We start from the raw sequence: 14,577 nt of genomic DNA on the forward strand, positions 1-14,577 counted from the left end.
CACAAAGAGTTTTTCTTTGAAATATGCTCAAACTCCAAACTAATGCAAATATAAACAGATCATAAAACCATGTGTGAGTATAGGCCAACACTGGAAAGCAAAAGAGCTGAGCATAACAACAGTATTAACTCTGTCAAAAAAACATCTCACCTGATGGTGAGCTCCAGCAGCTCCTGGGTTCCCTGAGGGTCCAGGTGCTGAAGACTGTACACCCTCTCAAGGCTTTGCTGCAGGAACTGATGGGAAGGGTCCTCATGAGGTGTGATATTGGCAGAAACAGCCGATGACACTAGCTTTCTACCTGGTAACTAAGCAAACATAGTGGTGTTATAGTGCTATCAAATTCTGTGGCTCAGCTTCTGGTAACACACAGAAACGAGAAAAAAAACATGAGTCAAATACAGGAAAGGAACAACAGGTGAGGTAATTGTGTAAACAACCTTTCTTTCATTCCTTAGCTTCAGTGGGAGAAATGGAGAGAGAGAAAATGAATATAGTCTATACAATATATATAGTCTATACAATATAACCACAAGCAGCAAGGAGAAAGAAAAGAGAATGGTATAGTATTATTTTCTATTGCTAACTGAAATAAATGGGCTAACCATAGAAATGGAACTAATAATCAGTCTGTTGTCACATTTATTTTTAAACTTCATTCGATCTTCCAATTCATAGGGAAATGATTTATTCCAAAATAAATTTATATAGCATGCTTTAAATGATGGTAATTATAAATTTTTATATATGATGGTAATTATAATTCTTGTTCTTACTGCTAGTTACCCTCCAAGAAAGGGATGGGGGAGAGCAAAAAGGATTTCACTTACAATTTTGTAACTTACAGTTTAGATTTTTTAACCACGTACATATAATTATTCTAAATAAAGTCATTTAGAGTCACCTAAGCAGGAATAAGTTAACACAAATCAAGAGCTCAGAAAAGTGCCTGCACACAGTTAACATTCAATAAGTATTTGCCATTATTATTATTATCGTTAATTAAAAAAATTTTTTCTTTCTGTATCTCTAGGTTTTAAAAAAAACAAAGGTTTATTATTAAAAAATAAACTTGCTGAAAATTATGGCTTTATGTAATGGTTAAAATGTTACACAATCTAATCCTTGATCCAAAATATGCTATTCCAGATGCCTGTTTCTTGCCTAACATAACATAACCAATAACTCAGGGACATTTAGAATATGAATCTTCTTAAAAAGTAAAAGTTATAGAAGCAAAAGTACAAAACAGTGGGAGAGAGCCCAAGAGAGAAAGAGAATGAATGAACTAACGTGTTTTCAGAGAAAATACAGTCTGCTTTTGGCTATTTGACAACCACAAAGGACCAAAAATCAAAAAACCAAAAATAATGACAACAGCTGTTTTCAACATACCCTTAAGGCAGGAACAAGATGAGAAAGACTGTCTCGGAGGTAGGCATAGTGCCTGAAGGTATGATCTGAGAACAATGCTGGCATTGTTGGACAGGTTTTAGCAGCATTAAAAATAAGAACCAAAACTGCAATGTCTGATGCGTGAGTGGGTTAAGGAGACCTGGAGGTATAAAAGGTTGAGCTGGGCCAAAATCCAGTGTCCCAACTTCCCACCCCCAAAACTCCAATTAAATGACAATTTTCTAACAAATAAATGCAAATTCAAACAACGAGATACATTACCCATCTCCAAGTTACCCCAATTACCACCCCAATTACCAAAGGTTTTTTAAAATAATGCCTGATGGTGCTAAGAATACTAACAAATAGAAACTTTTGGTACATGGCCTACTAAGGTACATTCTGGCACAATTCCTTTGGATAATAATTTGGCACTAGACAGTAAGAGCCTTTTGAATGTTGAGTAATTCTACATCTCAAATTGTATTCTAAGTAAATAATCATATAGTACAGAATCATTTATAATAGCAAATAATCAGGAACAAACTAAGTGTCCCAAACCAGGAGAATGACTTATACACCTGTGTTTCATCTACTTGATGGAGTATTATGCAATCATTAAAAATTGTACTTATGGGGATACCTGGGTGGCTCAGTCGGTGAAGCATTCGACTCCTGCTTTCAGTTCGGGTCATGATCTCACAGTTTGTGAGTTTGAGACCCATGTCAGGCTCCCGCTAACAGCCCAGAGCCTGCTTGGGATTCATATTCTCATTCTCTTTCTTTTCTTTTCTTTCTTTTCTTTTTTCTTTCTCTCTCTCTCTCTCTCTCTCTCTCCCCCTCCCCAACTTGCACTCTCTCAAAAATAAACTTAAAAAAGAAGAAAAACATATTTATGAAGAATGTATAAATTCTTCTGTATCACAAGCACTTTGTCATAAGTGCAAAAAGCAGGCTCTAACATAGAGGATATGATGGCAGCTATTTATTATCAGATATTTGATGATGAGATAAACTATGTTAAAAAATAACAGCAAAAACACAATCCCAAGGCTTAAAAAAGGAAAAAAGAAATACACCAAAATACTAATGGTCGATTACTATGATTAGTAGGACTTCGAATATTAAGTATGAAGTTTCTTCTTTCAACTGTGTGGATTTTTTTCCTTTTCATATTAATTTTATAACAAAGAGAAAATTGGAAATTAAAAGATAAACATAGTTTCCAATCTTCCATATGTATCCCTATAGAAGTGCCTGCTATTTTCCTACCCAATATCCATTCTTCTTTGCTAATAGAATACTCATTTTACTCCAAATATTCTCTAGCTTTCTGCTCAGAACCTGGGCCTGACTATTGGAGCTCTGACAGCAATGTTGGACAACTGAAAATGGCAGAAGAGAAAGAAGCAGCTAGGATCACTAAGAATAATGTAGAGCTGCTATACCAGCACTAGACTGTGTGCCTCCCGATTTCTTTTACCTTGAAGAAAAGTAAATACCATAACTTGTTTAAACTACATTTGGGGGCAATTTCTTTCACTAACAGACAAACATATTTCCTAAACAACACAATCTTCCAACTATGCAGAAAAATATCTTAACATAACAGGTTTCCAAAAATGTTTACTGTTTTTTTTTTCAGTGTAAAAGGGCCTTCAGATTTCAGAGCACTTCAATACATCATGTGTAATTTGTAATAACACATAGCCCAAGGCCCCTCTAATGAGCTGAATTTCAAACAGCTATAGTATCACACATTTACAGGTAAGGTCTGGGATGTGCCTTTCTCAGTGGTAACACAAAGTCAGGCATGGTTAGTACATCAATTAAACAGATTGTTTAAAATGTATCCAAACACACTGTGAAAATAAACATACAGAATTAAGAGAGAACACACCGTCAACTTACAAAAGCACTTACTTGGCTGATCTTTATCTCCATTAATACCTCCCAAACCTCACCAAGAATCTGCTATAGAAAGAAAAGAACCCTCAGAGAGTGTGGATGCACCGATGTAAATGTATTCCCATTACTGGAAAACAACTGCAGGATATGCTTTCCCTGGTTATCACAAACCCACTGAACTTGTATCAGAGGCAAAGCAATCCTGCAGTCTAGCTCAACACATCCCCTCCTCAGGCTGCAGATAAAGTTAAACTCCGAGTAACACAAGGGGAAAGCTCATAGGTTTTAAAAACAAAGACGTCTTTGAATCCCACATTTGCTGCTTGGAGAGTTATTTAGACTCTCTAACCCTCAGTCTCCTCATCTGTAAACCGGGAATAATACCTTCTCCCAGGGGTATTTGGAAGATCAGTAGTAAATGTATAAGGCATGAAACGGTGTATGGAATATAGCAGGGGCTCAAGAAATGGTAAAAAAAAAAATAAAGAACAATAATAATAATTGTTATTATTATTATTATAGTAGTAGCAGTAGTAAATAGCAAATGTGAATTACTGTGAAAACATGAATGAAAGCTAAGAATAATAACTACCAGGCTCCCTCAGGATATACTCTTAACTAAAAGAAATGAAAAAAATTAAACTTGGACCCCCACCCCCAGCTACATTGCAGAAAAAGATGCCAAAACACCCCCACTAAATCAGCAGAGTCTGTCCTAAGCACAGAGGATACAGGCTGGATCATCCATGTCTGGTTCAGCTGTGTCAAAAAACGGATGGGTGCTCAGGAGCTCTGGCACCAAGGGAAGCACCAGGGTTGGATGTCGACTTCCCAGAAACTTCAAGCATCTGAAACAAACAAAATGAGAGCTCACCTTAATAACTTAATATATGCTTTAAAAAGTACCGGGGACTGGAATCAGAAAACCTGATTCAGAATTGCAAATTCTCAAACATCTACTTTTGCTACCTCTGTGACCTCAGATAAGTCATTCAATGATTCTGGAAACTCAGTTAATTCATCTAAAAAAATTCCTATTATGAAAATTAAAGGGCTAGTATGACATAAATTACTGCTAGTTATTCAACCAACAGCCATTTTCCCCATTTTCCTTGCCAAGAAAAAAAACGCTGTCTTTCCTCGGATATCAGGTAGGTGCTCAGAGAAGCAAGGGCTCAACAACAATTGGTCCAAACTCATCATGGCAATCCCACTCCCATTTTCCAGTGACTGCTTTGCAGGTAATAAGGTAACCCATTTCTGGTCAAAAGAGCAAGAAGGAAAGTCTAGTGGGGAGCTTCTCAGGAATGTTCTCCTAATCAAATAAAAAGAGAAATGTGTGAGAAGGTATACCTTTTCTTTTCTGCCTTAAGATACTATCTTATGAGGCAGCCATCTTGCAACTAATGAGAAGAAAGCCAAAGGAACTGCAGAGAAATCAACCAGATTACTAACCCTGTTAAACTGAATTACCAATCCTGAAACCAACTTTCTGACTTGTCATGCCAAAAAATTAGACCTTATTGTTTAAGCCACTTTTAATCAGATTTTCTATTACAAAAATGCAAAAGCATTCTAACTGATATCCTGGGTGAAGTTCTGAAATCAGAAGAGACCTGAAACGTGAAAATTAACAACTGTGTGGCCTTGGGCAGATAAGTTTCTTACTACAAAATGGGATTAAAAAATCATTGCCTCATACAGTTGCTGTAAGGATTAAATGAGATAATAAATAAAAAGTACTTAGCAAAGGGTCACATAGTAAGAACTCAATTAGCTATTATTAAGCAGCTATTAGTTAACTATTAGGACTACAAGAAAACCCTTTATAAGCTATAAAGAACTACATGTGTACTGGTAATTAGGCATTTTATTATTATTATGGTTTAGAAGGTGTGCTGAATTAAAAAGAAATTAAATCCTTATTTCTATTCTTGTGGAGTTTATGATCCAGCTAGGGCAAAGATGACAAGTACTACAAGTTAATGAACTACCAAATGAATGATACTCTGTTTTCTACCTGTCAAAGGTAGAAGACATCACCATTGATAGAGAAGGTTTCACAAAGGAGATGGGAGTTCACCAGGGACTGGAGAATAGGTAGACTGGCAATAGAGAAAAAACAAACACCATGAACAAATTCATGGATATATGGAGTATGATAGGTATCCCATTTCAAATACTTGATCTTTTTAGGAAAGCACACGTTTCCCCAGTTCTACTTTTCCTCGTATGTGAAAAGCACTTACTGCACTAGTTTTCTGAACTCTCTCAACCCTTTTCTCATTCTGTTTTAGGGGACATTGTAAATTTTATAGTTTGACCTCCAGGTACCACTCCTTTATTTGATTTCCTACTTATTATATTCGGATCTCCCAAGCACCTGGGCCTCTCTAAAACTGGACTTCATTTCTGACTTGTAACATTTTTTCTGTCTCATCCACCTCCTCATCTACATATTCCCTACTTCTCGCCCCTCCTGTTATTTGAAGGCTAGGTCTCTAAGTTGAATCTGTTCTTAACTCTCCACGGCACCTAACACAGTGACTGGGTCATATAAACAGAATAAACTACCTTCTTCAAAACTTTCATTTATCTATCTTTAAAAATGTCGTAAAAACATGCCACTCTTGTGCTTGCTTCGGCAGCACATATACTAAAAAAAAAAGAAAAAGAAAATGCCACTTTGACTATTCCTTTACTCTTTTATCACATTCTTTTTGATATTCCTAAGTAAAGCCACCATTCATGCAAAGAGATGAAAATTCAAATGATAATGAATAGGTAACTTCAAAATCTTTTGGATCACTATAAGGTGAAAGAGCTTTCTGTCCACAATCACCCAATAAAGACAGTCTTATATAAATATTCTGGTAATAACCCCATATCTTATGTTAAGGCAAGTTCTGTGTTGCCACAGAACTACAGATACTGATACAGGTGTTTTTCCCCACTATAACCCCCACACCCCAAATGACTGAGTGTTCCTTGAAGATTCCCCTGGTATTTTCAGTTTTAATATATCCTACAAGTACCTGATTTGACCCAGTTTTTCTATTTTTAGTAACAAATGTTTCTGAAAAATCAATAAATTATACCACTAGAGTGATCTCATCACATAAGCTCACTTAAATATGTGGGGCACAATAACATACATTTTATAATAAACGTATGCAAGTAGTTCTTCAAACAGCAATTCATGAACAATGGTAAATTTGACTCTAGTCAGTAAAGGTACAGGTAACCAAGGGAAAAAATGATTGTCATTTGTAGATAAAGTGCCAAGTCCTGCATCTAATCTCTGTAACTATGGCTGTGATCCTACACAAAATGCAAAAGAGACAAAGAAGTGGTTAACACTATATAGGAGAAAAGGAACCTAATCAACTCATCTCTGTACCTCTAATACTTACCACAGGGCTTGGCACACAGTAAGTATATGGTAGCAGGCACATATTATCTGCTAGGCAGATGGATGGACAAACAAATAATCTAAAATGTGATATTCAATTTAGGAATTAGACTCCTGAGTGTCCAGTTGAGTCAGGTTTCTAAATTGAAGGCAAAATTGAGAGTCATACCCTTAATCTATGATGAGCCACTGAATAATGTCAATACTGTGCATTTACCACATTATTGGACTCAGTGAACAAATGAGCAAAAAGTCCTTACTTCCATATGGAGTCTCTATCAGTGGGGTACTTGGTTAGATTTTTCAGCAGCTCCACCAGTGCAAGATGAATCCCTTCTTTGGTTGAAACATTAGTACAGCATAAAAGTTCGTGAAGAGCCTCTCGAATATCCCTGGACGAATCCTTTAAAAAAAGATCATATTAAAAGCAGTCACTGGGGGCGCCTGGGTGGCGCAGTCGGTTAAGCGTCTGACTTCAGCCAGGTCACGATCTCGCGGCCAGTGAGTTCGAGCCCCGCGTCAGGCTCTGGGCTGATGGCTCGGAGCCTGGAGCCTGTTTCCGATTCTGTGTCTCCCTCTCTCTCTGCCCCTCCCCCGTTCATGCTCTGTCTCTCTCTGTCCCAAAAATAAATTTTAAAAAATTAAAAAAAAATTAAAAAAATAAAAGCAGTCACTGTGGATTAGCTTATTATGGGAGAGTGTACAAGTTACAATGGGACTACAGGATACAGAGTCTCTCAACTTTCTGGGAGGGGAGGGACTAGCAGTTGAGAAGACTTCACAGAAGAGGTAATTAACTGAGATCTGAAGAATTCATTCATTGGTTCATTCATTCATACAAATTCAACATTTACTGAACACTTATTAAACATTTATCAAGCACCTATGATGTACACCAAGTGCTAGGGGCATAACATCAACTGAAATCAAATCTCTGCTTTCAGGAGCTTCATTCTAGTGAAAAGACAAAAATAAATAACTATATAGGTCAGACAGTGATAAGCACTCTGGAGAAACTATAAAGCAAGTTCAAGGTAAGAATACTCAGATAGGTGGGGTATTTTACCTAGGATAATGAAAGGGAGCAGCAAACATAAAGACCATGAAATGGAAGCATGTTTGAAAAATAGCAGGGAAGCCCATGTGGCTAGAGCAGAGTAAATAAAAACAGAGTACTACAAGGCGGTGTTAGAGAAATGGCCTCTTCCATCCCCAACACCTGCTCCACCTCACTAAAATGATTGGAAAAGGTCACCAACAACTTCCTAATGCTAAAAGAAACATACACATATCAGTTCTGTTCTTCTTGGCTGTCTCCATATCATTTGTTGTCAGTTCTTCAAAACTTTTCAACGTAGACAATTTGAAATGTATACAAAAATAGACATAATAAATCCCTCAGTTTCAACAATTAACTCACAGCCAATCTTGTTTCATTTATACCTTTATCCACTCTTCCCAATCAGACTGGTTTGAAGCCAGAGAAATCATATCATTTCATTTGTACACATTTCCATAAATATTTTCTAAGTGATTCCTTATTTTATTATTTTTTTTATTTGAGAGAGAGAGAGAGCACATATGAGCTGGGGAGAGGGGTGGAGGGGGAGAGAGAGAATCTTAAGCAGTCTCCACACTCAGTGCAGAGTCTGACTTGGGGGTCGATTCCTCTACCCCAGGATCATGACCTGAGCCAAAATCAAGAATAAGATAAAAACAGAGAGGGAGGCAAACCATAAGAGACACTTACATACAGAGAACAAACTGAGGGTTGCTGGAAGGGAGGTCAGTGGTAGGGGATGGGCAAAATGTGTGATAGGCATTAATGAGGGCACGCGTTGGGATGAGCACTGAGTGTTACAGGTAAGTGATGAATCAATGGGTTCTACTCCTAAAACCAATACTGCACTGTATGTTAACCTGAATTAAAAAAAAAAAAAAAAAAAAGAGTCCAATGCTCACGTGACTGAGCCACCCAGGTGCCTTGATTCCTTACCTTAAAAAAAAAAAATCACAAAACCAGCATCATGCCTAAAAATTTAATAATTCTTTATTATCAAATATCCAGCCAATATTCAAATTTCTCTGACTTAAAAAGTTTGTTTATTCTAGACGAGATACAACTAAGGTCCACACGTTACAATTGGGTAATATGCTCCTTAAGCATCTTTTTCTCTAACATTTTTTTTATTTTATATTTGAGAGAAAGAGAAAAACAAAGAAAATGAGAGAGAGAGAGAGAGAGAGAGAGAGAGAGAGAGAGGGAGAACACAGCAGGGGAGGGGCAGAGAGATGGAGAAAGAATCTGAAGCAGGCTCCAGGCTCTGAGCTGTCAGCACAGAGCCCAAGGCGGGGCTTGAACTCAGGAGCAATGAGGTCATGACCTGAGCTGAAAGACTGAGTCACCTAGGTGTGCCATTAAGCATCTTTTAATATGTAAAATACCTCACATTTCCCGCCCAGTAATATTTCCCTGTATATCCTGTGATGGTAGTTAGATTTAGAGGCTTGATCAGATTGATGTTTTTCTTATAAGACCACTTCACAGGTGGTACGGTGTGCTTCCCTCAGGAACGATAGGACACCTGTTTCTCTTTTGTGATGTTAGTAACCACTGGTAATCACTGCCTCGATTACTAATTCACTAAAGTTGTAAAACTGCTGTACAAGTCCTATCATTCTTCTTTATTTATTAATGGAAAACTTCTATGAAGAGAAACTTCCCTTATCAACTAGCTGGTTATCATGAAGTTCAATTTGTACAGGAAAAGGAAGGATTAATGCTTGATTCCTTAATTTATCAGTTTCCAAAATAAGTTGATTATTTATTATCATTACTTGTTATTATATAAAGAATCTTCCAAAGATGACTAATGCAGTGCTTATTTGCCACTATTTATTTTCTTTGCTTAAGTATTGTTCAAATCTTTTGCTAATTTTGTAACTGGATGGTTTACTATTGAATTTTGAGAATTCTTTACATATTCTTTATCAGATGTGTCTTGCAAATATTTTCTGCCAGTCTATGGTATGTTTTTTCAAAACCAGTTTTTCCTTTTGCTTAGAAAAACAGAAATTTACTCTCTTAGCTCTGGAGGCCTGAAGTTCAGAATCAAGGTATGAGCAGGGCTGGTTCCTTCTGAGGCTATGAAGAAGACTGTGCCAGGCCTCTCCAGCTTCCAGTAGCCTTGGCATTCCTTAGCTTATAGATGGCATTCTCTCTGCCTTCACATCACCTTCCCTCTATGGATGTTTGTTTCCAAGTCCACCCTCACCTTTTTGTACAGTGTATATATTAAAGGCATTATATATGTTTGATCTGATCCCATTATCTCTCTGTATTGTAGTAAAATAAACACAACATAAAATTTACCATTTTTAGTTAACATACATTTTAAGTGTACAGTTCTATAGCATTAAATACGTTTACGTTGTTGTGCTGTTTCTATAATTACTTAAAAGTGTCTTTCTGAAGAGCTTTTAAGTTTTGATAAAGTCCAATTTAATCTAGTTACTTCTCTTATAGGTTAAGTTTTGGTGTCATATCTAAGAAATCTTTGTCTAATCCAAGGTCACAAATATTTTCTCCTGTAAGTTTTATAGTATTAAGTTTTACTTAATACGTGAAAGAAATCAAACTAAAAACTTTCAAGGATATGTCTGTATCCACATAGCAAAATCTAACAATCAGAGGACGCTTCCAAAGTCGGGTTGGAAACATGCTTTCTTTATTCTCCAGAAACCCTCCTTCAACCTGCAGGTCTCTCAATTTTTCACTCCGCAGAGTTACCTGGACCAGCTTCTTAATAAGCACATCTGACCATGTCATTGCTCTATTTAGGAACCTCGTTTAGCTTCCTCACACTTGTGGGGCAAAGCTCAGGCTCACCAGCACTGCATACAAAGTCCTTCACAATCGCTTCTCTGCTCATTTCTCCCTCAGAGCCACGTGAACTTCTCAACATCCCTGTCCATGCTGTGCCATTTCAGCCTTCCCAGCCTTCATCTGTGGCCATATGCTATCGCTCTGGCTAGAATGTCATTCCTTAGCTTACTTTTGATACTATCTTGTAATTACTGATCTATACTTCTGCCTTCTCTATAAAACCGTGAGCAACTCAGAGGTAAGAACTAGTACTGTCTTCCACATCCTCAGAACCTGGCACAGAACCAGACTCCGTAAAAAATAAATCAGGAAATATTTTCTGAATGACTTTATCAATATTATGAACTACTAACATGCCAAGCATTTTACATGAATTCACTTTCAATTCTCATAAGAAACAAATGAATATGTGGAATTATCCTCACTTTTTACTTGAGAAAACCAAGGACCAGAGAGAATAAATAACTTGTCCAAAGTCACAAAGTTGGTAGGACACCCTGAATAACTTCCAGGTGTTCTTCTCTTAATAGGATTTTCTTTTTTAAGTTTATTTATTTATTTTGAGAGAAAGACAGAGAGAGAGTGCAAGTGGGGAAGGGGCAGAAAAAGGGAGAGACACCATCCTGAGCGGGCTCTGTGCAGACAAGCGATGTGGGGCTTGAACTCAGGAACCCGTGAGATCATGACCTGAGCTGAGATCAAGAGTCGGAGCTTGTGGGTGAGCTACCCAGGACAGCCCACCTAATATGACTTTCAAAGCTCTGCAAGAGCTGGTCCCACTCACCTCCAGGCCTAATCTCATACCACACACAAAGTGCTCTTTGTACAGCCAGCTCTCTTTTGGTCCCTCCACTGCCCATGCTTCTGCCTACCACAGTTTCTAGACTTGCTGCTCCTCTTCCTGGAATAGCCTTATACCCCACACTCCCAACTCTTCCTGCCATGTGAGAGCCTAATTCCTTCTTCGGAGATCAGCTTCAGAAGCCTTCCCTGCTTGCTGCACCCCCTTAGCCCCTACAGACCAAGTGCTTCTATGACATACTCCCATGGGACCTCACTCCTTTCTGTCATGAGCTCCTCACTCAGCTTATTACTATACCTTCATTATGTTGTATCTGTCTACCTCCCTCATACTTAAATTATAAGGTCCACGAGAGCAGCACCATGGTTCCTGCTCACTACTGTATCCTCCTTAACACAGTGCCTACCACATAATAGGTGGTTAATAAACACAAAACAACAACAAAAACAAAAACACCCAGGTGAAAAGGAAAGACCAAAGACAAGGACTGACAGGTTGATTCCAATCTGTCTGGTTCTACATGCCGTGAACTTAACCATTAGACACAATGCTTTCCATATGAACAAATCACCACCACTGATAGGAGGCAGCTATATTGATAAATTGGAAAAACTATATTCAAAGTAATAAGAAAATAATTTTGACTGTGTTTCTTAAGAAATTCCTAGTTATACAGCTGAGCTGTGCAGATCTGTTCTAGGACATGTTTACTAAGCATCCACTAAGTGTATGTTACTACACTGAACCCTGAAAGGAACACGATGAAGGGTACAACATGGTCACTCTCTTTAAGTAGCTCATAATCTCACAGAACGCCTGGATGGCTCAGTCAGTTGAGCACCGGACTTTGGCTCGGGTCATGATCTCACGGTTTGTTGAGTTCGGCCCCGCACCAGGTTCGCTGCTGTTATCGCAGAGCCAGCTTTTGATCCTCCCTCTCCCTCTCTCTCTGCCTCTCCCCAGCTTGTGCATGGGCATGTGCTCACTATCTCTCTCTCTCTCTCTCAAAAATAAAAATAAACATGAAAAAAAAAGTAGCTTGTGATGTCATCAGGGAGGTGAGATAATACCTGCCATTAATGATAAAATGTGAAAATGTGAAAACTGTAATAAGAGATACATAAGCATGCTTGGCCCTGTGAACAATTCTGTACACCAAAACATTGCTTGGAACATAGCTCAGATATTTAGCAAACATGTCCTGAGCATCTACTTGTGTCAGACACTGCACCGCACTAGAAATAAAAAAATGAAAGAAGCCAGGATCCTGCCCCCTTAAGAAGTTCTCAGTCTTGTGAAATAAAGAATTAAATAATCAAAAAACATCCTGATCTATGCTAAACACAGGGTGACATAGGAGTACAAAGGAGTGCTACTTAACCCACTTGCTGTGGGTTGGTTAGGCAATATGCTGCCTGATGCAGATCCTGAGAATACGCATGAGTCTACTAGGTGAGAAGTGGCTAAAAAAGGAAAAGAAAAGTGGCAGGGGGGAAAACTTACAGTGAAAGAAAAATGGTGAGGAAAAGCATGCTGATTAGGGGAGTGACTCCAGTATAAAGTTCAAGACGAGGAATGGTGGAAAAGAATGCAAAAAAGGAAAGGCGGGGCTAGGCTGCAGGGCCCACCCACGGAGAACAATGCACAGAATGCTAGCTTGTCTTCTGAGGAAAAAAGCACATGAAAAACTACAGATACAGACTTAAAATTCAGGAAAGAGCTTACCAGAAGTGCTGAGCAACTGAGAAAATTGATAGGAAACTTCAAAATCAAAGCACCCAATCCATTTTCTGAAGTAGATAGCAGAAATCTGTAACAAGTGCTAATGACTACATCCAATAGCTACCCCTTTCACAGTATCTGAAAAACCAAAACCAAACCGAACGAAACCAGAAAAGAAACCAGAGACCAAATCTCATTTATTAGTATTTTGAAAAGCTTCGGTAGTCACAAATAAAATCCCAATACTTGAGAAAAATAATTCAAGAACCACAGAGAGTTGTACAGCCTGGGAGGCTAATCTGTGTTCTTATTCTGGCACAGCCACTTATTAGCTCTGTGACCTCACACAAATTACTTTCTTTTCTGTAAAACTCCAAGGTTGAATGAGTCTATTCCCTAAGATCCATTTCTGCTTTAACATCGTATGATTCACTAGAAGAACTAAATCAAATCAAAGGCTGAAAAGAATTCTTCATTATTTAGCCCCTGCCCTAATTATCTGTAACCACTTCTCTCCCTGCTTCTATTACTTCAGCTCTATGCTACTTCACAATGAATGCCTTTTAATTACTCACATGCATCATACTCACTCTTACCTCTGGATCCGTAGACACTGCTCCCCTGGTGCCCTTCCACCCCCACCACTGGTGTCATCCCTTCCTAAGAAAGGGTCTCACCAAGTCCTACTCCTCCTTCAAGTGTCCACTACAGCAGTCCTTCCTCCTTCCCCACCTCCCAAGCTTACCTCAGACAATTCAGGTCACAACCTGTCAGTATCCTCGGGGAACCCTGTGTTTTCCCCATCACAGCCATTCTAAGCTTTCTTTTAGTTTCCTGTTTAACAGCGAGTCTTCTGCACTTGGCAGAGTTGGGTACTAAAAAGACAGAATGGCGCTGCCCACACACTACTGCATCCCCAGTACCTAGCACAATGCCTGGTTTAAAAAAAAAAAGTGGCACTCAGTAGTTACTGGTGAAGAAACGAGTAACAAACTGAAGACTCACCTCTAACACAGCCAGGACGGTGTCAAGCTGATCCTCTCGGAGGGTGATATTGTTAGAAATTTTTCTCATGGTGTGTATGGACTGCAGACGTACTTCCTCAATTTCATCATTAAACATGTCGACCAGGAAATCAAGGCACTTCTCAGCAAAAGAGGGTGAAGATTGGGCCAGCATGCAGAGAGCCTCCACAGCAGCAATGCGGACCTCTACAGAAAAGGAGACCAATAAAACCGCACATCAGGTTAAGAGCCATGGGATGAGTCCAAGGATTCTTTCTCGTTCAGGTTCGTCTTTCGCTTTCTACTCCTCTCACTTGACAAGCTCTCTCTGGAAGATCTCCTCCATGCCCACAGATTTGGCTACCACCTTCACGGTGACCTAAGAACAAGGACTTTGGTGTCAGAGGGACTAAGGTTTAGATCCTGACTCTGGAGACATGTGATCAAG

At 38.6% G+C, this 14,577-nt stretch overlaps 1 protein-coding gene across 2 annotated transcripts in view; it reads right to left on the minus strand.

Annotated features, from left to right (window-relative positions):
* The window catches only part of INTS4 (integrator complex subunit 4), a 116,427-nt gene that overhangs the window by 31,145 nt on the left and 70,705 nt on the right, over positions 1-14,577 (minus strand). For both annotated transcript variants that reach the window (XM_015078868.3, XM_027039860.2), the window contains 5 exons: positions 14,131-14,336; positions 6,976-7,118; positions 4,036-4,151; positions 1,396-1,529; positions 151-308 (listed from right to left, as the gene is read on the minus strand). In XM_015078868.3, coding sequence (XP_014934354.1) covers positions 151-308; positions 1,396-1,529; positions 4,036-4,151; positions 6,976-7,118; positions 14,131-14,336 — 757 coding nt within the window. The remainder of the gene's footprint in view (positions 1-150; positions 309-1,395; positions 1,530-4,035; positions 4,152-6,975; positions 7,119-14,130; positions 14,337-14,577) is intronic.

This window comes from Acinonyx jubatus, chromosome D1 (genome assembly GCF_027475565.1).
Source record: "Acinonyx jubatus isolate Ajub_Pintada_27869175 chromosome D1, VMU_Ajub_asm_v1.0, whole genome shotgun sequence".
Classification (NCBI taxonomy): Eukaryota; Metazoa; Chordata; class Mammalia; order Carnivora; family Felidae; genus Acinonyx; species Acinonyx jubatus.